At 36.5% G+C, this 23,365-nt stretch overlaps 1 protein-coding gene across 3 annotated transcripts in view; it reads right to left on the bottom strand.

Moving 5' to 3' along the window:
* The window catches only part of PolE2 (DNA polymerase epsilon subunit 2), a 119,898-nt gene that overhangs the window by 30,842 nt on the left and 65,691 nt on the right, over positions 1–23,365 (bottom strand). For 2 of the 3 annotated variants that reach the window (XM_090401580.1, XM_090401582.1), the window contains one exon: positions 4,763–4,877. In XM_090401580.1, coding sequence (XP_090257706.1) covers positions 4,763–4,877 — 115 coding nt within the window. The remainder of the gene's footprint in view (positions 1–4,762; positions 4,878–23,365) is intronic. The other variant, XM_090401581.1, reaches the window with a different exon arrangement.

The raw sequence follows: 23,365 nt of genomic DNA, 5'->3' as shown, positions 1-23,365 counted from the left end.
ATATTACTGTTCTTTGCAGTGTAGATTTTCCATTCACTTATTTCTGTATGCAAGTTCTTGCCAACCTCTAAAATCTTTACATTCACTCCAGTGATTCTGGTAAATCAATAGTTAGACACATCAGTTTTTGAACCACCCTTGCACAATGGAACTACCATACATTCTTTCCATTCCTCTAGGATCTTTTCTTGGGCTGAGACTCAAGTTAACAAATATGTCAAAGGTATAGCTAGTTTGGCTGAATATTTCTTTGGCATACAATACATGCTGATATTGCATCTGTCTCTATTGCCAAATTCTTAATCAAGTTATTCAACTGCTCTAGCACCTTCTCATGCACCCCATCTCTTCATCCAGTGTACAGGTAGCCCTTGCACCATGTTGATACATTTCGGCAAAGGGAGTCAGAGACTCATCAAGGGAGGCCACATACTACACACACCAACTATCATACTTATTCTTGAATCCAATCACATTGCTCACACTCACAACATCCAAAGGCAATCCATTCCAATCACACATCACCCTCTGAGAGAAAAATCTAGCCCTCACCCCTTCATTTCTCAGTTTCCAAGGATGCCCTCTAGTCCTTTCCCCCACCCTCTATAAATTCAAAAATTCTATAATTGAAATCATGTATGACCCTTTCAGAAGTTTGTAAGTCTCAATCATATCACCCCTCTTTCTCCTGTTTGCTAGTGTCTGCAGTCTACAAATTCTCAATCTGTCTTCATGATCAGTATTCCACAATCCTGATATCATTTTTAACACTCGCCTTTGTACTCTCTCCAATATATCAGAATCACAAAGGAAACCAGGAGCCCAGACCTGCACACAGTAGTCCAAGTGAGGTCTTATCAAGGCATTGTAAAGAGGAAAAACATCCTTATCTTTACATGTGAACATTTGTTTCAGCATTGCGATTATCTTTATTTGCCACATGGCCCCCGAACTTCAATTTCCTTTCTATTAACACTCCAAGATCCCTAGCCTCATCAGTTTCTTCTAGCCAATTCCCACCAATATAATACGACACCCAAGCAGTGATCATTGTGGTACACTACGTGTTACCTTAAACCTTGCAGACTCAGATCCCCCATATACTACTTTTTGATATCTGAATCTTTGAAATATTTGAAAACCAGTGTTGTTCATTGCAAAGGAGAGATTCACTGTCAACCCATTTCTGAATGAGGGCCCTAACCAATTTTTCCAAAAATTTTCACTGCCTCCTGAGATACTAATTAGTTGATAGTTGGATACATCGGGCTTTGCACCACCCTTGTGCAATGAAATTACCATACATTCCTTCCATTCCTACGGAATCTTCCCTGTTCTGAGACTCATATTAAACATCCTGGTAGAAGGAATGGCCAGTTTAGCTGAACACTCTTTTAGCACACGTGCTGATATTCCATTCAGTACCTATTTCTGAATTCTTATTCAGTTTGTGCAACAGCTCTAATACCTTGGCCTCACCTCACACACCTGCATTTCTTCATCTAGAGAAGAGGTAACAGTGAACTCGTTAATTGAACAACATCTTCTGTATCTGTAACCCTCACGCCATCTGGATTTAGAAGAGTTATTCTTTCTTTTACTTGCAGCATATCGATAGAATTCTTGTGGGTTGTCTTTAGCACACAGAGCCAGTTTTTTTCATAATCAGACTTTGCTTTCCGTACAACAGTTGACTATTCCAACCTGCTGCTAACGTTCATAAGACGCCATCCTTATGCAAACGGTATTCCTTCCACATCGTCCATTTCTTACGAATCTCTTGCTTAATAACATTACACATCCATTTAACTCCTACTCTATTTATTCTTTGAGCTCTCAGGACACATTCTGATATCGCATCATTTAATAATTGTTTAAATGCTTCCCATGCACTGTCAATATTCTTTCCATCCAGCAACTGATCTCATTCCACTGAACTCAGTATACTCCTCAGTTGGTCATAATTTCCTGCTTTGCAGTTCAGCATGTAACTTTTCTGAATGGAACATTCATAAACTTAGTCACTTCCCAAGTGATTACCTCATGATCACTGTCACCAACTGGAGACAGAATAGTTACGTCTTTAACTGAAACGCCCTCAGACACTATAATCAAATCTAACACTCGTTGACCTCGAGTTCCTTCTGTCACATGCTGCTTGAGGAACTTGTTCTGCAACAGCTCAATAAATGCATTTTCATTCTTCTTGTGATATTCTACTGCTACCCAATCAATATTTGGATAGTTAAAGTCTCCCATATAATGCCCCATTGACATTACAACAGTACCGCTTTGGTACTTTGTGATATGCCTTTTGCATATCTACAAACACAGATCTTTCATATTCCCATGAATTTTCAACTATTTATCGTAAAGTGAAAATCTAATCCTGACAGCCTCTATTGGGCCTGAATCCAGCTTGTTCTTCAAACTTCCCTTCCACAATTTTTCTCAACCATTTCTCAAGTATACTTGCATAGATCTTACCAGGAACACTGAGTAGAAAAATACCTCTGTAATCCTCACATTCAGTTTTATAAGACTTCTACACCTCCATACTTGAGCATTTCTGGTTGAATATCATCTACTCCATCTGCCTTTCCACATTTCAGGCTTCTGATGGCTTTTTCTACTTCAAGTATGGATATGTATTCCTAATTGCATTCCTGTTGATTGTTTTTTTACCACTGTGCTGTCTGTTTGTTTCATTTAGCAATTTTTCAAAGTAATTACTCCATACATCAAGGATATCTTTTTCTCCCGTTTTCGTGTCACCTTTATCATCTATAATTCCTTTTACAGCACTCTTTCCTCCATTTCTGAGCTTTTTCAACAACCTCCAGGATATCTTGCCACCTTCTTGATATTTATTTTCTATGTTCTTACCAAAGTCTTCCCATGACTTTTGTTTAGCTAGTTTTACACAGTGTTTAGCTTTCTTACATTTGTTTCTGTATTCTCTAAGAGCGCAAACTGACTTACTTGCCAGGATCTTTTGATATGCTTTCTTGTTTTCCTTCACTGCCTCTTTAACTTCCAGTGTCCACAAAGGAGTCCTGATTTTTCTATCCTTGCAGACAACCTCACCACATGCCTCTCTGGTTGAATCAATCAGGGTTTTCTTCAAGGCTTGCCACTGAATTTTCAAGGTTTGGTTCCTGTTCCCGAACGCTCTGATTTTTCTTGAATAATGTTTGTGTATTTTAGTCTACAGTTCACATCTGAGAGCTGCTGAACTTTTATTCTCTTTAAAACTTTCTTATATGTTCTTCTTTTCAATATGAAATTCAAATTTAATTTTATCCTGCTCATGATTAAATGGTGATCACTTCCAATTTCAAATCCTCTGTACACTCTAGTGTCTTGCCAGTAAGAAAACATCACTATCAACAATAACATAGTCAATGAGACTTTTCTTATTCCTTGCATCTTTATGTTGCACATTTTTATGTTGGAAAATTTTGTTAGTAATAACCTGTCCTCCTGAGCAGAAATCTAACAGGTATTTGCCATTATTATTAGCTTTGTTCTTTTCTCCAAATTTTCCCAAAATATTATCTTTGCTCTTCTTCTCAATTCACTATTGTTATATCTGGGCAACACCCCTATGACTTTTCCAATAACATGTTGTTTATTTGGCTGGTATGTGAAATTATGCTTGCCATTGACTTCGAAAAGTCAATTAATTTTTTTATAGATCAAAAGAGAGCAATCACTATAAGAGTATGTTATTATATATATATATATATTTGTAGGTGGTTGCACTCTTTTAAATTACAAAATATGAATTAAAAATGAACAATATTTTGAATTAAACTAAAACCATTTAAAATTATTTAAATAACTTTATGGCTTACACATGTAACAAAAAATATATAGAATTGTATTCAAAAAATTAAGGAAACATTACCACCTCTTCCCTTACCATGTGTCTATCAAGTATTGTACCCTGCTCATGTCATCTTTCTTTATTTTGGACAGACTGGCCATTCTGCGTTGATTAGGATCGAAGAACATCAATAGACTATATTACATTTATAGAATCTGGCAAGTCTGGCCTTGCTTCTCATGCTATTTGCATGAGGCACAAAGTTTTTTGGAACCAGACAAAACCTCTTCATTCCAGCGAGTACTAATTTAATTGTCTTTTCCTTGAAACATGTGAAATACTACAAAATCATCCGAACCTCAACTGATCAGACAACATGTCAATTTCTAAGTTTTGAGAAGTGACCACTATTAATTGTTCATAATTTTTTAAAAAACAATTATTTTAAATTATTTTTTATGTATTCAAATTTACAATTATTCATTTGAATTCTAACAGTGTAGTAATTTACTTCAGTTGCAACTGAGACACAAATAGCATACACATGATTTATGACTCATTATTGTGATTCATGTTTTTAATGTTTTAACAGTCTGATTATGTCCACGTAATGTGGAATGAAATATATTGGAGTTTTTTTAATAAAATTTTATATATTTTCTGTTACACATGTAAGCCATGAAGGTTATTTAAATATGTCTAGTACAAATGTTCCATTAAAAGTATTCACTGAAAACAATTTGAATGTACAAGGAATGGGATTTTTTTTTAGTCATGTAAGGTACATCAAATTATCGAATTTGAATTAAGTGGGATTTACTTTAAGAATTTCATATTTAATCTTGTCAACTTGTGGTATCGTTAAATTAAATATTTTATTTACTTAATTATTTTTGAAACAGAGTTAGAATTATACTTCTTAAGAGCAAATACCTTGGAAATATGTGTGCAAGTCCTGGATCTGTAGGCCCTGGTACAAATACAAAATATGAATTTTCTATCAGAGATGGAAACTCACTTATCAAATTACCCAGATTCTTAAAACAATCTGAAAAAATAAAATAAAATAAAATAAAACAAATACTGGAGATTGGCATGGTGCACTTACAGCTAGTTTTAAAAATGAATTTTTAAAACCTTCTTTTTCTCCTTTTCTGAAGCTGATTCCAGAAATATAAAATTAAGGTACTACGAAATATAACTTTGTTACATATATAAGATTTTGTGGTATTCTTAAAGTTGGCTATAAAAACGCAAGCAGAAATGAGATGTAAACATTTTTTTACCTTAAAGAAGCTGACTTTTAAGGTTAAAAAAAAAAAAAACTAATAATTATATGCACATGCATGTGTATGCGCGCACACGCACAGTGATCGCTCAATTATTCAACCTTCAAAGTACCAAATTCTCAGTTTAAACAATAATTTAATGGATTAGATCATCCAACTTTGCATAACTGTACAGCTACCTAAATGACCAATAAATTGCTTTTCCAACTTATCCACATAAAAGATTGCTGTGTGTATATTAATATCATCATCAAGGCTTGACAATTATGCTCAGACATGGTGAGTAGCTGCAGATTGGACAAAATATAATCCCTGTTATATAATAAAAAAAAATTCTAAACAAAATATATATTTTTTTTTTAACTTTAAGAAAGCAAAGAATAATAAATGTAAAATAAACAGCTATTCCAGTAACAAAAATTAATAAAACAAATTATATTTTTCAAAAAAATTGTTGTTTTTACTGCTCTTCCTATCATTATTTATTGATTTCTTGGAAAAGTTCTCACACAATGGAAATGTTCTCCAAAGAATGATACAGCACTACTAATCTCTTTATGAACTTATTGGGATATATATCATTAAAAAAATGGGGGTCTTTTGGCAAGTAGGATTTTGCATAATTTTTCAAGCCCTGATTAATCATCAGCCATCACTGATTTACTTATCGATGCTCAGACATAGCAAAGTAGGATGCCTGCACATGAAAGCATTCTTGAAGGTCCATAGAAGCCCCAAGAATCACGATTAGTTCCGCCATGACTAGAACGCAGACACATCTTTGGAAATTGTTATTCAACCCTTAGACAGGTGAGGCCACAATGTGCATTTGAAAGTCAGTGCTTAACATGTGTGTCTCTCCCCCCCCCCCAATTCACACCAAGTCTCGCAATTGGCTGTGGTCTTCATTGCCTCATGAGCTGGGTGATCCAACACTCAGTTATTCATAAAAATCAGCCGGACTCGAGCCATACACCTTGTTGTGATGCTGATTTGGGAATATTTCTGCATCTCCACCCAGCACCAGTCACGCATCACTATTTGGGTTCCCATTCCAAGATGACTCCAAGACTGTTAATAGCATTCCCCTCCCCCACATGTTGCTGCTCCTACAAATCTGTTGATTTCACTAATCCATCATGATTTTCATCATGATTTCGGGGTGCTTAAGGGTCAAAGCTGTATAACTGAGAGGAGACCTCCACATAGCCTTTAAAGGAATGCGGAGAACCGACCAGGGCTTCTGACCTAATGTCCAATCCTCACCTTCTCGTGGTGCACCCTGTTGGGTATCTACTTTGATACTGAACGAACGAGGATGGGCTGGCAATTTGGGATTTAGCCGACCAAATTGTATTCTTATTGGTTAAACCAAAATAAAAAATGATGGTACAACATGACAAAATTTCATGCCGGCTGGGGCGTCGCCCGGTTAAACAAGGCCCCCGTTGTTTTCGCCAGGGAACCAGGGCGAACAGCGAAAAGTCAGCTACTGGAACAAATCTGAAAACAAACCCCAACTCAACATCACCAGAGTTAAAGATCGGTACTATCAACGTAAGAAGCCTGAATGGCAAAGAAATGGAGCTAGCTGAGGAATTAGATAAGTACCAGATCGACATAATAGGAGTGACTGAAACAAAAAAGACCAAAACTGGTGAGATCTTTCTGAGCAATAAATACAAAATGTTATATTCAGGCAATAACAATCAAGGAAAAGAAGGAGTAGCCATAGTATTCAACACAAAATACGAGGCTAATCTTCTTGAATGGCAGTCAGTCTCAAGTAGAGTAATGTGGGCAAATATGAGAATGGGGAACTGGACAATGAGACTTATTTGTGCCTATGGTCCCACAGAAGGCTCTACTAAGGTAGAAGTGGAGGAATTTTTTGAGGCTTTAGAAAAAGCAACTGACACAATGAAAAAGGAAAAGTTGGTCCTTGTTGGGGATCTAAATAGTAGAGTAGGAAATGATTGTGAGACATACAAAAATATTTTGGGAAAATTTGGAGAAAAGAGCAAAGCTAATAATAATGGCAAATATCTGTTGGATTTCTGCTCAGGACATGGACTGGTTATTACTAACACCATGTTCCAACATAAAAATGTGCACAAATTCACATGGAGAGAAGAGGCTAGGAATAAGAAAAGTCTCATTGACTATGTTATTGTTGATAGTGATGTTTTCTCCCTGGTGCAGGACACCAGAGTGTACAGAGGATTTGAAATTGGAAGTGATCACTATTTAGACTTGAGCAGGATAAAATTGAATTTCATATTGAAAAGAATAACATGTAAGAAAGTTTTAAAGCGAATAAAAGTTGAGCAGCTCTCAGATGTAAACTGTAGACTAAAATACAGAAATATTATTGAAAAGAAAATGAAAGAGTTTGAGAACAGGAATCAAACCTTGGAGATTCAGTGGCAAACTCTGAAGGAAACATTGATTGATTCTGCCAGAGAGGCATGTGGTGAGGTTGTGTGCAAAGATAAAAAAATCAGAACTCCCTGGTGGACACAGGAAGTTAAAGAGGCAGTGAAGGAAAAGAAGAAAGCATATCAAAAGTTCCTGGCAAATAAGTCAGCTTTTACTCTTACAGAATACAGAGACAAATGTAAGAAAGCTAAACAGTGTGTAAAACTAGCTAAACAAAAGTCATGGGAGGACTTTGGCAAGAATATAGAAAATAAATATCAAGAAGGTGGCAAAATATTCTGGAGGTTGTTGAAGAAGCTTAGGAATGGAGGAAAGAGTGCTGTAAAAGGAATTAGAGATGATAAAGGTGAAATGAAAACAGGAGAAAAAGATATCCTTGAAGTATGGAGTAATTACTTTGAAAAACTGCTAAATGAAACAAGCAGTGATGAAAGCACAGTGATAAAAAACACTGACCAGGCATGCAGTCAGGAATACATATCCATCCTTGAAGTAGAAAAAGCCATCAAAGGCTTGAAATGTGGAAAGGCAGCAGGAGTAGATGATATTCGACCAGAAATGCTGAAGTATGGTGGTATAAGAGTCTTACAGTGGCTGCACTGCATAGTTCAGAAAGCCTGGACAGAGGGACGAATTCCTGATGATTGGAGTAGAGCTCTCATAGTACCCATATATAAAAAGGGAAATAAAACTGAATGTGAGAATTACAGAGGTATTTCCCTACTGAGTGTTCCTGGCAAGATCTATGCAAGTATACTTGAGAAACGGTTGAGAAGAATTGTGGAAGAAAAGCTTGGTGAAGAACAAGCTGGATTCAGGCCAAATAGAGGCTGTCAGGATCAGATCTTCACTTTACGACAAATAGTCGAGAAAGCATGGGAATATAACAAAGATCTGTATTTAAGTTTTGTTGATTTGGAAAAGGCATATGACAAGGTGCCAAGAGAGAAGCTATTCAATACGCTGCAGTTATATGGTGTCAATGGGGCATTATATCAAGCAATACTTAGTCTGTATTTGAGTTGTGAGTCAGCAGTTAGAATTGAAGGAAGTACAGGAAGATGGTTTAATGTTAAATCTGGTGTGAGACAAGGATGTACATTATCCCCTCTGTTATTCATTATCTATATGGATCACATTATGAAGGAATGTGGTATTAAACCTGATATCAAAATTGGAGATGTTAATGTCAGCTCTTTGCTTTATGCGGATGATGTTATACTTCTAAATAAATCCGCTACAAGTCTGCAAGATTCTCTGACTAAATTGAATAGCTGTTGTAATAGATATGGTATGAAGGTCAGCAATAAAAAGACAAAGACAATGAAAATAGGCAGAATCATTGAAAATGTCAACTGTGTTGTGAATGGAGAACCTGTGGAACAAGTAAAACATTTTAGCTACTTAGGCACAATTTTTACTGAAGATGGTAAACTAAATATAGAAATAGACAACAGAATCAGCAAAGCTGGTATCGTGGGAAGTCAATTGAATAAATTCATATGGAATAAGAAAGAAATTAGTCGGAACACTAAATTAGCTGTATACAAAACTGTGTTCAAACCAATTTTAACTTATGGATCTGAGAGCTGGGTCAGAAGTAAAACACTTGACCAAAGACTAGAGACCGCAGATATGAGAGTCCTGAGAAAGATTAGAGGCGTGAACAGATGGCATCAATGGCAATATCATATTAAAAATGAGGATATTAGGAAAGAACTTGACATTGTCAGCATCCAGGAATGCGTTAGCAGAGCTAATCTCAGATGGTATGGTCACTTAAATAGAATGGGAGAGGAAAGATTAGCAAAACAAGTGTTCTCTGCCAGGTTGGCAGGAAAACGACCCAGAGGAAGACCAAGATATAGGTGGATTGATACGGTACAAAGTGCCTTAGACGATAGAAATATAAGATCTGATAATGTTGGAGTCTTGACAAGTAACAGACTGATTTGGAGGAAAATTGTAGATAGGAAGTTAGTAATGATGTAATTTTTTCATGTAGTACTGTCATATCCTGTACACCCCTTGAGGGTACATGGCAGGAATTTGATGATGATTGATGATGATGATGATCATGATTTTCGTCAGTGTTATGGTAGTTTTACTTTCTGTGGAATCCAATCCAATACTTCTTTTGTCTATTATTGGTTGTCTTCAAGAAATATTTTCAGCCCATTGCCACTTTAAATGCCTCATTCTTTCCATGTTAGACACTTTTGGATTTCTTATCTGTGGATTCCTTTTGTGATTCAGTTATGTGATATCAACATATATCTTTTGATACTAAATTGTGTTGTTCATAGTTTTAGAGCTTCCTTTAATGTCCATATGTTAATATAAGTAGAATGCATGGTTAAAACCTTTTCTTTTCCTGGCAGAGTGATAATATATTTTTTTAATATCATTTGCAATTTTCCAAATGAGTAGTGATTCACTTCAATTTCATCATCACTTATTTTTTAATATTTCCAGTTTCACATAATCTGGACTAGAAAGAAAGAAAAATAACATCATCTGCAAAGCATAAATAACTTAAAACACACACACACATTGAGACTGTGTGGATATGTATAATATACATATATATACACACACTGCTTGGAAAGAAGTCAACAGACATCCCCATTGGCCAAGGTGCATCATGCCATGTAACGAGTAGTGTTTGTGGCTGGTATAAATTGGAAAAAACATGATGCTCCCAAGTCAGTGCAACTGTCTGTATGAAATTGCCGCAAGAAGGGAACTGACAGTGTTCCCTTCTTGCAGCAGGAAAGAGGCATTGTGATAGGACATGTTGCAGGCCTATCTGCTCAGCAAATTATTGACAAACTGGACCATCCCAGATCAACAAGTAGTGATACCATAATGAGATGGAAGTGCAGGGAGTCAACTGCAAGTGCTACCTGCGGTGGATGACCCACAACACTCACCAAACATGCCTCATAGGATGCTATGAAGGATAATATGTAAACGCCACCATTCGTCAGCTGACACGTTGAATGTGGGATTCCAGGCTGTGACTGGAACAAGAATCTATACAAAAAAATATTCAGAACCAAGGCTCACAACATGGGTTTCCATAATAGGAACACAATATGCAAGCCCCATATTATCTGAACCAACATGCAGCATCAACTTCAGTGGTGCAAGGAGCATGTATAGTGGGATGTGAAGCTTGGAAGCTGTGTTACGGAGCGAAAAATCAAGGCATGCCCTCTACTGAGCAGATAAACGGTTGTGGGTGTGGTGGATGTTTGGTGAACATCTCTCACCAGAGCGTGTAACCCCAACCATGAAATTTCAAGGTAGCGGTGTGATGGTATGATTCTGTTTTACCTGGTTTGGCCTTGGACCTGTTTATGGTGCCACAAACGTTGAACTCCGAGAGGTATCTGAACATTCTTTACAATGCAATGCTTCCTACTTTGTGGCGTTTCTATGGAAATGACCATTGTCTCTTTCAGCAATACAACGAAATGTATCATAAGGCTGCTGTGTAACTGCATGATTTGTGGACACGAATGTCACCACACGACTGAATGCCTCCACAGAGCTTTGATCTCAATCCTACTGAACATCTGTGGGATGAACTAGAGCATTGTGGTCTAAGGACATCTACCCCACAACAGTCCAGGACCTCATTACATGCCTTACAGGAAGAATGGTCCAAAATTCCCATTGATCACTATCACATGCTTGTGGAAAGTATGGTTGATAGACTGCTGTAGTCATCACAGCAACAGGTGGTCCTACATCTTATTAAGGTGGGTGCCATGGCCATGGCTGCAGGAACATTCATATTTGATATCCACTGTAAACAGAAGGCTTTGCAAAGTGCTCTGTATGCTAGGTGACTGGTAGTTTGCATGCTCCTATCCCTACACCACAAGAGAGAATGTTTGAAATATGCCAGACTCCACATCAACTGGATCCAAGACACTAACAGAGGGTTAGTACTGTTTACAGACAAGGCCCAATTTACTCTATGTCAGGCATGCTCTAATCTGAAATGAACCAGGGATATATTATCATCCCTCTATAATATCCATAAAAGAGACATTTATGGTGGAGGTAACATGATGTTTGGGAAGGCATTTTACTGAGTGGATGTATTCCTGGTGGAACCATGAACGCTGCAACTTATAGAGATGGAGTTCTGGATACCTATGTTTCTCTGTCTGCATTTATCCTACAAGACAATAATGCTGGTTCTCATCAAGAAGAGACTATCATGTGTATGGACTGTCCAGCCAGGTTTCCTGATCTTAATTCTATTAAGGAAGTCTGGGATGCTCGAGGTAGACATGTTGCTTTCTCAAAACCTTGAGAGGCTAAGGAGAGCTTTTGCAGAGCAACGGTTGTTATTATCAACTAAGCCCCTGGAGACCATTATAAACTGCATGAAACACTGTTGTGAGTGCTGTATTGCTGTGAGGGGGTGACCACATTCCATATTTAAGCACTTTTGACCATCATCTTCATATACCCATTTGTTACTAAATTAAATTATTCATTTATAATTTATGTGAGCGTTTTTTTTTTCACATCTCATATCATACTGCTTTCCCCAAATTGCATAAAAATTCATCGTACAGCTTTTGAGTTATTCCTTAATTTATGGGAACCAGTATATGTGACTAATATAAGGAGTATAGCATGCTATGTTTGCAACATTTCTGCAAATACTATATGTACACTGAATAATGTCCCTAATACAAACAAAGGCTGCTTACTTTAGTTCAGGATTACTTAATTTCTAGCATTGACTTACCATGTTCAATTGCTCCATAGATGTGGCTGATATTTACTAAATGCAAATTGGCAATAATGAAAATGATGATGCCACACCTCGGTTGGATCAAAGTTTCAGTGATAATTTTTTAAGTTTCGAACATGAATTTTGTAGCCAAATTTCAAGGAAAAAATATACTCTATTTAGTGAAATTTGTTACATGTGATAATAATTGCAAACAGTCGGAAATAAACGCTCAGTAAAAATTCATCATACTGATAAACTTGCATTGAATACGAAGCCTTAAGCATTAAATATATCTGGCTCAAAAGGTACCTTACATAATTTATGTCCAAGAACTACATGTTGAAAGAATCCATATTTGGAGAACTTTGAACAGTAATTCACACACACAAAAAAAAAAAAAAAAAAAAGATCATAAAAGACAGATTCATTGCAAATGCACACTTGAAATGATTAAGCAGTGTCTTGCTTCTTGGGTAATATAGAACAATTGGAACTTCTCTGTTGCTGAAAAGAGAAGAAAGACAGCAAGCAAAAATTAGCTGATAATAAACTGCAAGTATCAAAATAACATCTGGAAATAAATTTTCATTTGGTGTTCTTGCATAATTGGCTAGGTTAATGAAGAAAGGAATGCAAATAGATTAATGGATTAAAAGCTGATTACTCACAATGCAGTTTTGCAGTTTATGGAAAATCAAGATAATAACCTGAAAACAGAATTTCACTTATCAGTAGAAGGAACTATGAGCACTATTTAAATGCTTTTATCCATGCTCTTCTGATTAAACAATTACATTAATGCTTTTTAATAAAGCATGAATAATAATGAACATTTTTAGCTCTTGTATGATGAACACTAACAAATGTAACAGATGTGTGGAATTTTTTCTTGACTATTATTTATAAGACTATTACACTTTTTTTTATATAATGTTCGTCAAGTAGCTTTATTTTATCGTTACATGTTTTGCCAATTTTTTTCTATCTTCAGGGAATACAAACTAGTAAGCTATATGAAGGTAACAGACTAGGTTATAACTGACGGTTCTAATTCATACAAAAAATTAATATTGAACGAGGCAATGTGCGTGTCCTGGGAACGTGATTTATTCGTTATAACTCATAATGTAATTGTCATGAAAGTTCATTTCTTTTATGTTTAATGATCTGATTAAATCTTTCCAAATTTCTGGTAAGGTTAGACCTTGATTCTTGTTTAGGTTTTCAGTTTTACGGGTGACTGTAGCTGCTTTCTTGAAGGTTCTTGAATGATAGTTATCTTCTATATAGGGCATAAGGCTCTTATCCCACTCAATGTGATGGTTAGTAGAGGCAAAGTGGCAAGAAAGGCCTGAAATGTCTTGTCTGTTGTTTCTGACATATCCTATGTGTTCTTTCTTTCTCATTTCAAAGCTTCTAGAGGTCTGACCTACATAACTAATACCACATGAGCAAGGTATATTATATACTCCAGAGTACTTATAGAATGGATAAGGATCTTTCAGTGATCTTAAAAATTTCTGAATAGTGTTGATTAGTTTAAATGCTACTCTGATATTATGTGGTTTTAGAAGGTTAGCTAATTTTTTGGAAATGCTGCTGACAAATGGAATAGTAATAGTACTGATGTATTGGACATCATCACGTTGTCTATGTGGTATATCAGTCAAGAGAATCTTGTTGTAGAGTCTTTTTGGATAACCATTTAAAGACAGTTCTCTGGATATTGTAGTTAATTCCATTTATATTAATTCCATTCTTATCTGTTGTGTACTGTATAGTTCTTTTCTTGAGCATATGGATAATGCTAAGTTTCTGAGCTATATGATGAGACGAGTTGAAATGGAGGTAATGTCCAGTATTTGTAGGTTTTCTATAAACAGATAGGTTGATACTATTATTGGTTTGTTTCTTTATTAGGATGTCAAGGAATGGCAGTTTTCCATCTTTTTCAATTTCTAATGTGAATTTGATGGTATGGTGGAAACTATTGATTTGATTAAGGTAATCCATTAGTTCTTCTTTCGTATGATCCCAAATGAGAAAGATATCCACATATCTGTACCAAATTTTCGGTTTTGGAATGATCTGGGATAAGCTTTTTTCTTCTAGATCTTCCATGAATAAGTCAGCACAAGGAAGGGAGAGAGGGCTACCCATGGCTAATCCAGTGAGTTGTTTGTAGACAGTTTTTTGCCAAATAAAATAGTTAGAAGTTAAACAGTGATTGAACAAAGTAGCGATGTTTCTTGGGAACAAGTTGTCTAAGATGTTGATGACTTCAACCACTGGAATGTTTGTAAACAGAGATGTAATGTCTAGGCTTGCAAGTATATCCTCTTCGTGGATAGAGATGTTTTTTATTTTATCTATAAAATGTTGTGAGTTTTTAACATAAGTATCCGAGACGTGAATGTGTTGTTGTAAAATCTTAGCAAGGTACTTGGACAGTTGGTAAGTGAGAAAATAGATTCCATCAACTAACTGGACGTAATTCCCTGAAGATGCTGATAGGAAAAAATTGGCAAAACATGTAGGACGATAAAATAAAGCTACTTGACGAACATTATATAAAAAAAGTGTAATAGTCTTATAAATGTAACAGATATTTATACATTGTTACAAAACATATCTAACATCATTTACCCCCTCTTCCTTTTCATGAATTAGACCCAACAGCTTGTTAGGAAGTAATTAACTTTTCGTAAACCAAATTTTGTAATGAAAAGACGTTTAATTACTGTATATGATGACCGGCGTTATAAGACAAGGCCTAAATTTTAGGCTATTTTTAGGTTTTAAGGTTATGTCAGTTGTATAAAATGACTCCCCCAATTTCTTCTTCCTTGTATTAATCCAACGTTAGGTATTGTTGTTATATCCGTTATTTTTATATCTATGCATATCCGTTATATTTTTGCATAGTATAGATTTAGTATTTATGCAAATTACCCTAATTAAAAGTGATTAGCTCCAATTTTAATTAATTATTAATTTTGCATTTTTTTTTTTTTAAATTTTAGGATTATTAAAATTGTTATCATTTAAAATCATGGAACTAGCAAAAAAAAACGAAGAAAGTATGAAGCTCGATTTAAAATAAGGGTAATTGAAATGGCAAAGTAAACTAATAACTGTGCTGTTGCAAGAAAGTTTGACATAACTGAAAAGATGGTACGAGAATGGAGGAAGAAAGAAGATATTTTAAAAAAATTGCCAAAGAAAAAATGTGCGATGAGAACGGGGATCACCCAATGGCCGCAACTGGAAAATCACATTGCAGAATGGGTATTCGAACAAAGGCAATGGTTATCTTGTTGTAAGAAATATGATTAGAGTATATGCACTAAAATGGTCAAGATTGAATCCGGATGAAAGTATAGAATTTCAAGCTACTTCAGGATGGCGTAATCTTTTATGAACAGATAAAATCTGATAATACGACAAAAAACGAAAATTGCTCAAACACTACCAGCAGATCTTGACCACATTATTGTGGTCAAGATCTGCTGAACAATAAAAATATGTGAACAATAAAAATATGGAAACTTACCAGTTTCCATATTTTTATTATTCAGTTGAGACAAGAACATATTCTATTGTCAAATATTGGAAATATGGATGAAACTCCTATGAGCTTTGATATGATAAGCAATAAAACAGTGGCGTCTAAAGGTAGTAAGAGTGTGCTAGTTTGAAGTACTATGAAAAAATCAGGTTTAAGGTTGTGTTGTCATGTTTAGCTGATGGAACCAAGTTAAAACCAATGATCATCTTCAAACATAAAACTAAACCTAAGATAAAATTTCCTTCAGGTGTTTTTGTATATTTTCATGAAAAAGGATGGATAGACTAAAATGGTGTGAAATAATGAATAAATAATGTGTGGAACACATTATTCTTGAATGGCAGTCAGTCTCAAGTAGAGTAATGTGGGCAAATATGAGAATGGGGAACTGGACAATGAGACTTATTTGTGCCTATGGTTCCCCAGAAGGTTCTACTAAGGTAGAAGCGGAGGAATTTTTTGATACTTTAGAAAAAGCAACTGACACAATGAAAAAGGAAAAGTTGGCCCTTGTTGGGGATCTAAATAGCAGAGTAGGAAATGATTGTGAGACATACAAAAATATTTTGGGAAAATTTGGAGAAAAGAGCAAAGCTAATAATAATGGCAAATATCTGTTGGATTTCTGCTCAGGACATGGACTGGTTATTACTAACACCATGTTCCAACATAAAAATGTGCACAAATTCACATGGAGAGAAGAGGCTAGGAATAAGAAAAGTCTCATTGACTATGTTATTGATGATAGTGATGTTTTCTTCCTGGTGCAGGACACCAGAGTGTACAGAGGATTTGAAATTGGAAGTGATCACTATTTAGTCTTGAGCAGGATAAAATTGAATTTCACATTGAAAAGAATAACATGTAAGAAAGTTTTAAAGCGAATAAAAGTTGAGCAGCTCTCAGATGTAAACTGTAGACTAAAATACAGAACGATTATTGAAAAAAAAATGAAAGACTTTGAGAACAGGAATCAAACCTTGGAGATTCAGTGGCAAACTCTGAAGAAAACATTGATTGACTCTGCACAGAGAGGCATGTGGTGAGGTTGTCTGCAAGGATAAAAAAATCAGAACTCCCTGGTGGACACAGGAACTTAAAGAGGCAGTGAAGGAAAAGAAGAAAGCATATCAAAAGTTCCTGTCAAATAAGTCAGCTTGTGCTCTTAGAGAACATAGAAACAAATGCAAGAATGCTAAACGCTGTGTAAAACTAGTTAAACAAAAGTCATGGGAGGACTTTGGCAAGGATATAGAAAATAAATATCAAGAAGGTGGCAAAATATTCTGGAGGTTGTTGAAGAAGCTTAGGAATGGAGGAAAGGGTGCTGTAAAAGGAGTTAGAGATGATAAAGGTGACATGAAAACAGGGGAAAAAGATATCCTTGAAGTATGGAGTAATTACTTTGAAAAACTGCTAAATGAAACAAGCAGTGATGACAGCACAGTGGTAAAAAGCACTGACCAGGCATGCAGTCAGGAATACATATCCATACTTGAAGTAGAAAAAGCCATCAAAGGCTTGAAATGTGGAAAGGCAGCAGGAGTAGATGATATTCGACCAGAAATGCTGAAGTATGGTGGTATAAAAGTCTTACAGTGGCTGCACTGCACAGTTCAGAAAGCCTAGACAGAGGGACGAATTCCCGATGATTGGAGTAGAGCTCTCATAGTACCCATATATAAAAATGGAAATAAAACTGAATGAGAGAATTACAGAGGTATTTCCCTACTGAGTGTTCCTGGCAAGATCTATGCAAGTATACTTGAGAAACGGTTGAGAAGAATTGTGGAAGAAAAGCTTGGTGAAGAACAAGCTGGATTCAGGCCAAATAGAGGCTGTCAGGATCAGATCTTCACTTTGCGACAAATAGTCGAGAAAGCATGGGAATATAACAAAGATCTGTATTTAAGTTTTGTCGATTTGGAAAAGGCATATGACAAGGTGCCAAGAGAGAAGCTATTCAATACGCTACAGTTATATGGTGTCGATGGGGCATTATATCAAGCAATACTTAGTCCTTATTTGAGTTGTAAGTCAGCAGTTAGAATTGAAGGAAGTACAGGAAGATGGTTTAATGTTAAATCTGGTGTGAGACAAGGATGCACATTATCCCCTCTGTTATTCATTATCTATATGGATCACATTATGAAGGAAAGTGGTATTAAACATGATATCAAAATTGGAGATGTTAATGTCAGCTCCTTGCTTTATGCGGATGATGTTATACTTCTAAATAAATCTGCTACAAGTCTGCAAGATTCTCTGACAAAATTGAATAGCTGTTGTAATAGATATGGTATGAAGGTCAGCAATAAAAAGACAAAGACAATGAAAATAGGCAGAATCATTGAAAACGTCAACTGTGTTGTGAATGGAGAACCTGTGGAACAAGTAAAGCATTTCAGCTACTTAGGCACGATTTTTAGTGAAGATGGTAAATTAAATATGGAAATAGACAACAGAATCAACAAAGCTGGTATGGTAGGAAGTCAATTGAATAAATTCATAAGGAATAAGAGAGAAATTAATCAGAACACTAAATTAGCTGTATACAAGACAGCGTTCAAACCAGTTTTAACTTATGGATCTGAGAGCTGGGTCAGAAGTAAAACACTTGACCAAAGACTAGAGACCGCAGATATGAGAGTCCTGAGAAAGATTAGAGGAGTAAACAGATGGCATCAATGGCAATATCATATTAAAAACGAGGATATTAGGAAAGAACTTGACATTGTCAGCATTCAGGAATGTGTTAGCAGAGCTAATCTCAGGTGGTATGGTCACTTAAATAGAATGGGAGAGAAAAGATTAGCAAAACAAGTGTTCTCTGCTAGGTTGGAAGGAAAACGACCCAGAGGAAGACCAAGATATAGGTGGATTGATACGGTACAAAGTGCCTTAGACGATAGAAATATAAGATCTGATAATGTTGGAGTCTTGACAAGTAACAGACTGATTTGGAGGAAAATTGTAGATAGGAAGTTAGTAATGATGTAATTTTTTCATGTAGTACTATCATATCCTGTACACCCCTTGAGGGTACATGGTAGGAATTTGATGATGATGTGTGGAACACGCGACCAGGCGGTATAACGAAGAAACGCAGTTTATTAGTATGGGATATGTTTCGTAGTCATTTAATTGAGAATGCTAAAAGTCTTCTAGAAAAAATAACACAAAAATTGCTGTTATACCAGGTGGTTTAACTTCTATATTGCAACCACTAGACGTCTGCTTGAACAAACCATTTAAAGATCACATGCGAGAATAGTGGAATAATTGGATGTTGACTGGTGAAAAATCATTTACAAAAGGCGGATCTATGCGTGCTGCATCACTTGATATGTTGTGCAATTTTGTGATCAAAGCATGGAATAAAGTAAAAGTAGAGACTGTCATAAAATCATTTAAAAAGTGTGGCATCTCTAATCTTATGGTGGTATGGAAGATGATCTGTTGTGGGACACTGATGACGATGAAAACGAAATCAATTCACTGGATTCGAACTGGGATCCATATGACAATCATTTAAACAATGAATCTGAAAAGCTATTTTCAACAGATGATGAAGAAAATTAACATGAAAATTGAGGTTAATAATTATTATTTGTTTTTTTAAGTCTTCTTCTCTTCTTCAATCTTTTGGTTCTATCCACTGCTGGACGAAGGTCTCACCCATGATTTTTCGGACCACTCGGTTTTCTCCCTCTCCCATCCATCTCACTCCTGCAATTTGTTCTAGTTCATCCCTCCATCTTCTTCTCAGTCTTCCTCTTTGTCTTGCTCCATCCATTGGTCTCCACTCTGTTGTTTTTCTAGTCCATCTCAGTCCATCTCTCGTCACTACATCTGACAATATGGCCAGTCCAACTCCACTTAGCCTGTTTAATGTATTTTACAATATCCATTACACCTGTTTGAGATCTTATCCAGATATTTGTCTTCCTATCTCTTAATGTTATTTTTAGCACACTTCTCTCCGTGTGATGTTGTGTTGTTTTCAGCTTTTTGTTTAGGGCTTCTGTTAAAGTCCATGTTTCTTCTCCATATGTTAGGACAGGAAGTATGCATTGGTCGAAAGCTTTCCTTTTTAGACTCATAGGGATGTCACTTCTGAATAAGGCTCTCATTTTCCAATAAGCCATCCATTCCAGATGAATTCTTCGTTAGATCTCTTTTCTTTGGCAATCTTCGAAGGATAACAATTGGCCCAAGTAAACATATGAAGTAACTTGTTCTATTTCATGGTTTTCAATTTGACAGTTCTATAGTTTATGTATTTATTCATTATTATTTTTGTTTTTTCTCTATTTCTTTTTAATCCAATTACTTTGGAGACTTCATTTAGCCTTTCTTCCAGATCTTCAAGATTATCTGCTATTAGGACAATATCATCTGCAAATTTCAGATGAGGCAGCCTTTTTCCATTTATATTTATTCCTTTTGTTTCCAAATCAAGGCTTCTAAAGACTTCCTCTAGTGCAGCTGTAAATAATTTGGGAGATATGGTATTGCCTTGCCGGATGCCTTTTTGTATTGGGAACTTTTCACTGTTTTTATATAATAATTATTATTATTATTACAGGAAACTCCAAGGAATCTTTAGACTCACTGAGGGAGGCCCTAAATAGTATGTCAAGAACAACTATTCAACATTCACACAGTATGTGATCACACGGAAGGCCTGCCAATATGGTAAAATGAAGTTGAAGTTGTCTAGACAATTAAATCGTCTAACTTTCCTAAAATGCTGCCGGGATAATCAGGTAATCCCAAATTATGTAAAATTCAAGCTCATTTTGTTTCACAAAAAACTCTCCGTATGTATAACCATACCAGTTATACGTTGCTTTGGGAATAAATCGCCGCCACGTGGTTTCTCTTAGCAGACATTAACGAAGCTATTTGTGCCTTTGAAGAAGAGCTTTCGTGCACTTTAAATCACGAGCTTTGGTCAATTTTACATGACGTCTCATGTACCGCTGCAGACAAAGAATTTGAAAAAATATGAGGCTGACAGATGAAAAAATTCGAAAAATTAAAAAAGAACTCTACCGCCAATCCAAAACCTCCTACCAACACCATAATCAACCTTTCTTCAGTCACTCTGAAGCACTCAACGCGCTTTCACGTGGCCACAACTTCGCCACTGGTCCCAGAAAAATATCTAGTGAGGATATTATGATCCAGATCGAATGCGGAATCTGCCACCTTCCAAATCAAGCCAACAGTGTAAGACTGGATGTAGCTTGTGTCCTCTCCAAAGCAAGACCACCAAAAACCAACATATCCAACAAGGAATATACAGCTCTGCAGGAAATGAGGAATAATAAAGAAATAGTCATCACCAAAGCGGATAAGGGAAATGCAACTGTAGTACTTAACCAAAAGGACTACACAGGTAAGTTTAATGCTCTTCTATTAGATCGGGCTACTTACCTCCCTATCGAATACAATCCCACCAACTCACAAATCAGAAAACTTCACAGGCTCCTTAAGAAAGTCACTTCTTGGCCTGTAGAAGTCACTAACAAATTAAAACCGTTTAACTCCATACCACCCCGTATACATAGACTCCCAAAAATACATAAAGAAAATGTGCCATTACGTCCCATAGTGGATTGCATTGATTCCCTCCACATACAAATTATTAGCTAAACATTTGGCCAAAGTGCTCACACACTATACTGGCAACACACCATCATACACAAAAAACTCAGCCCACTTAAAAAGCCAGCATAGAAAACCTTACACTCCAACATACTGACATAATGGTCAGTTTTGACGTCTCCTCCTTATTCACAAATGTCCCACTCAAGGAAACCTTAGAGCTAATCCAAGCTAAATTTCCTCCCGATATCTCAGCACTATTTCAGCTCACAATGAACTCAAGCTATTTCGTTTGGCAGGGAAAATTCTACAAACAAATAGAGGGGACAGCCATGGGTTCACCACTCTCCCCACCCTTGGCCAATTTCTTTATGGAGACCTCTGAAGAAAAAGCCTTAGCCTCTGCCCCACAAAAACTAACCATATGGCTGATGTGTTCGCTATTTGGCCAAATGGCTCTGATACACTCCTCTCCTTCTTAACACACTTAAACAACCAACACTCCAGAATCAAGTTCACCCTGGAAAAAGAGGAAAACAACAGCCTCCCTTTCCTAGACACACTAGTCACCTGCCAGCCTGATGGAACCCTGGTTTTCTCAATTTATAGAAAACCCACCCATACAGGCAGGTACATTCACCAACAATATGGAGTGGTGAAAACACTATACAACAGGGCTAAACTAATCTGTTCTAATGACATGGCCCTAAACACTGAACTAAATCACATCCTCAACACTTTCTCAGCCAATGGCTATGCCCCCCCCCAAAAAAATCCAAAAATTATTGAAACCTACAAACCACAGCCCCTCCTCCTCCCCCCCCCCTCCTCAACAAGGATTACTCTAAATCCATCACCATTCTCTACATACGAGGCACCTTGGAAAAAATTACCAAAATCTTAAAAAAAAACATGACCTGACCTCCTGTTACAGACCATACAGAAAATTGGCATCCCTTATCTGCTCCACTAAAGACCAACCACTTCCTCTATACCTACCTGGTGTATACCAGGTCCCTTGCAGCTGTAAACTGTCTTACTTTGGCCAAACAGGCAGGACAGAGAATATCAGAATTTCTGAACACAAGGACTACATCCGTTTTCACAAGTACAGCCATTCTGGTCTTGCAGACCATGCTCTGGATACACGCCACAAAATACGGTGGAAGAACGCTACAGTAATACACTGTAGCAAATACAAATTCGAAAGACTATTTATGGAATCAGCCACAGCCCTAAGAACCTCTCCAAACCTCAACAAATTTGGTTGTATGAGACTGCGCCAAATTTGGGAGGCTTACATCAGCAGACCTTCAGCCCAACGGCCAAGAACACCTACTTAGCCTGCTAGAGGGCACCATCAGGACTTTTAGGAGAACAATAACTTCATCACTTCATTCTCAGTTACTGTGTTGTAGTGTCTACGTGCACGTGCCTTTTTTTTGTAAGTTCCTTTTGAAGATGGCAACGTGACATTGCCGAAATATCGGAAATATTTATTAAAGTGTAATTTAATTTATATTCGTATCTACGTTGTCAATTCCTTAAGTGATTTAGTAATACATAACCAACGTATAAGCCTGTCTACGAGAATTCACACAATATCTATCATACTTTCACAGTCATGGCACCCACAACAGATTCTGGCAGCTTATTCCACTCATTCACCACTCTCCAAGTAAAAAACCTAGCTCTAACAACACCCTTGCTAACCACATTCTTGCCCAGTTTCCATGGATGGCCCCTAGTCCTCCCACCACCAGTCCAGTTGTCAAAAATATCCTCTGAATTAAGCTTATAGAAACCCATCAGTAATTTGAATGTATCGATCATATCACCCCTTTTTTCCACCTATCAACCAATTT

Source organism: Typopeltis vanoorti, chromosome 12 (genome assembly GCF_054136105.1).
Source record: "Typopeltis vanoorti isolate ZY-2024b chromosome 12, IOZ_Tvanoo_1.0, whole genome shotgun sequence".
NCBI classification, from domain to species: Eukaryota; Metazoa; Arthropoda; class Arachnida; order Uropygi; family Thelyphonidae; genus Typopeltis; species Typopeltis vanoorti.
Note: the sequence above shows the minus strand (reverse complement) of the source record. Positions and strands in the feature narration are given on the sequence as shown.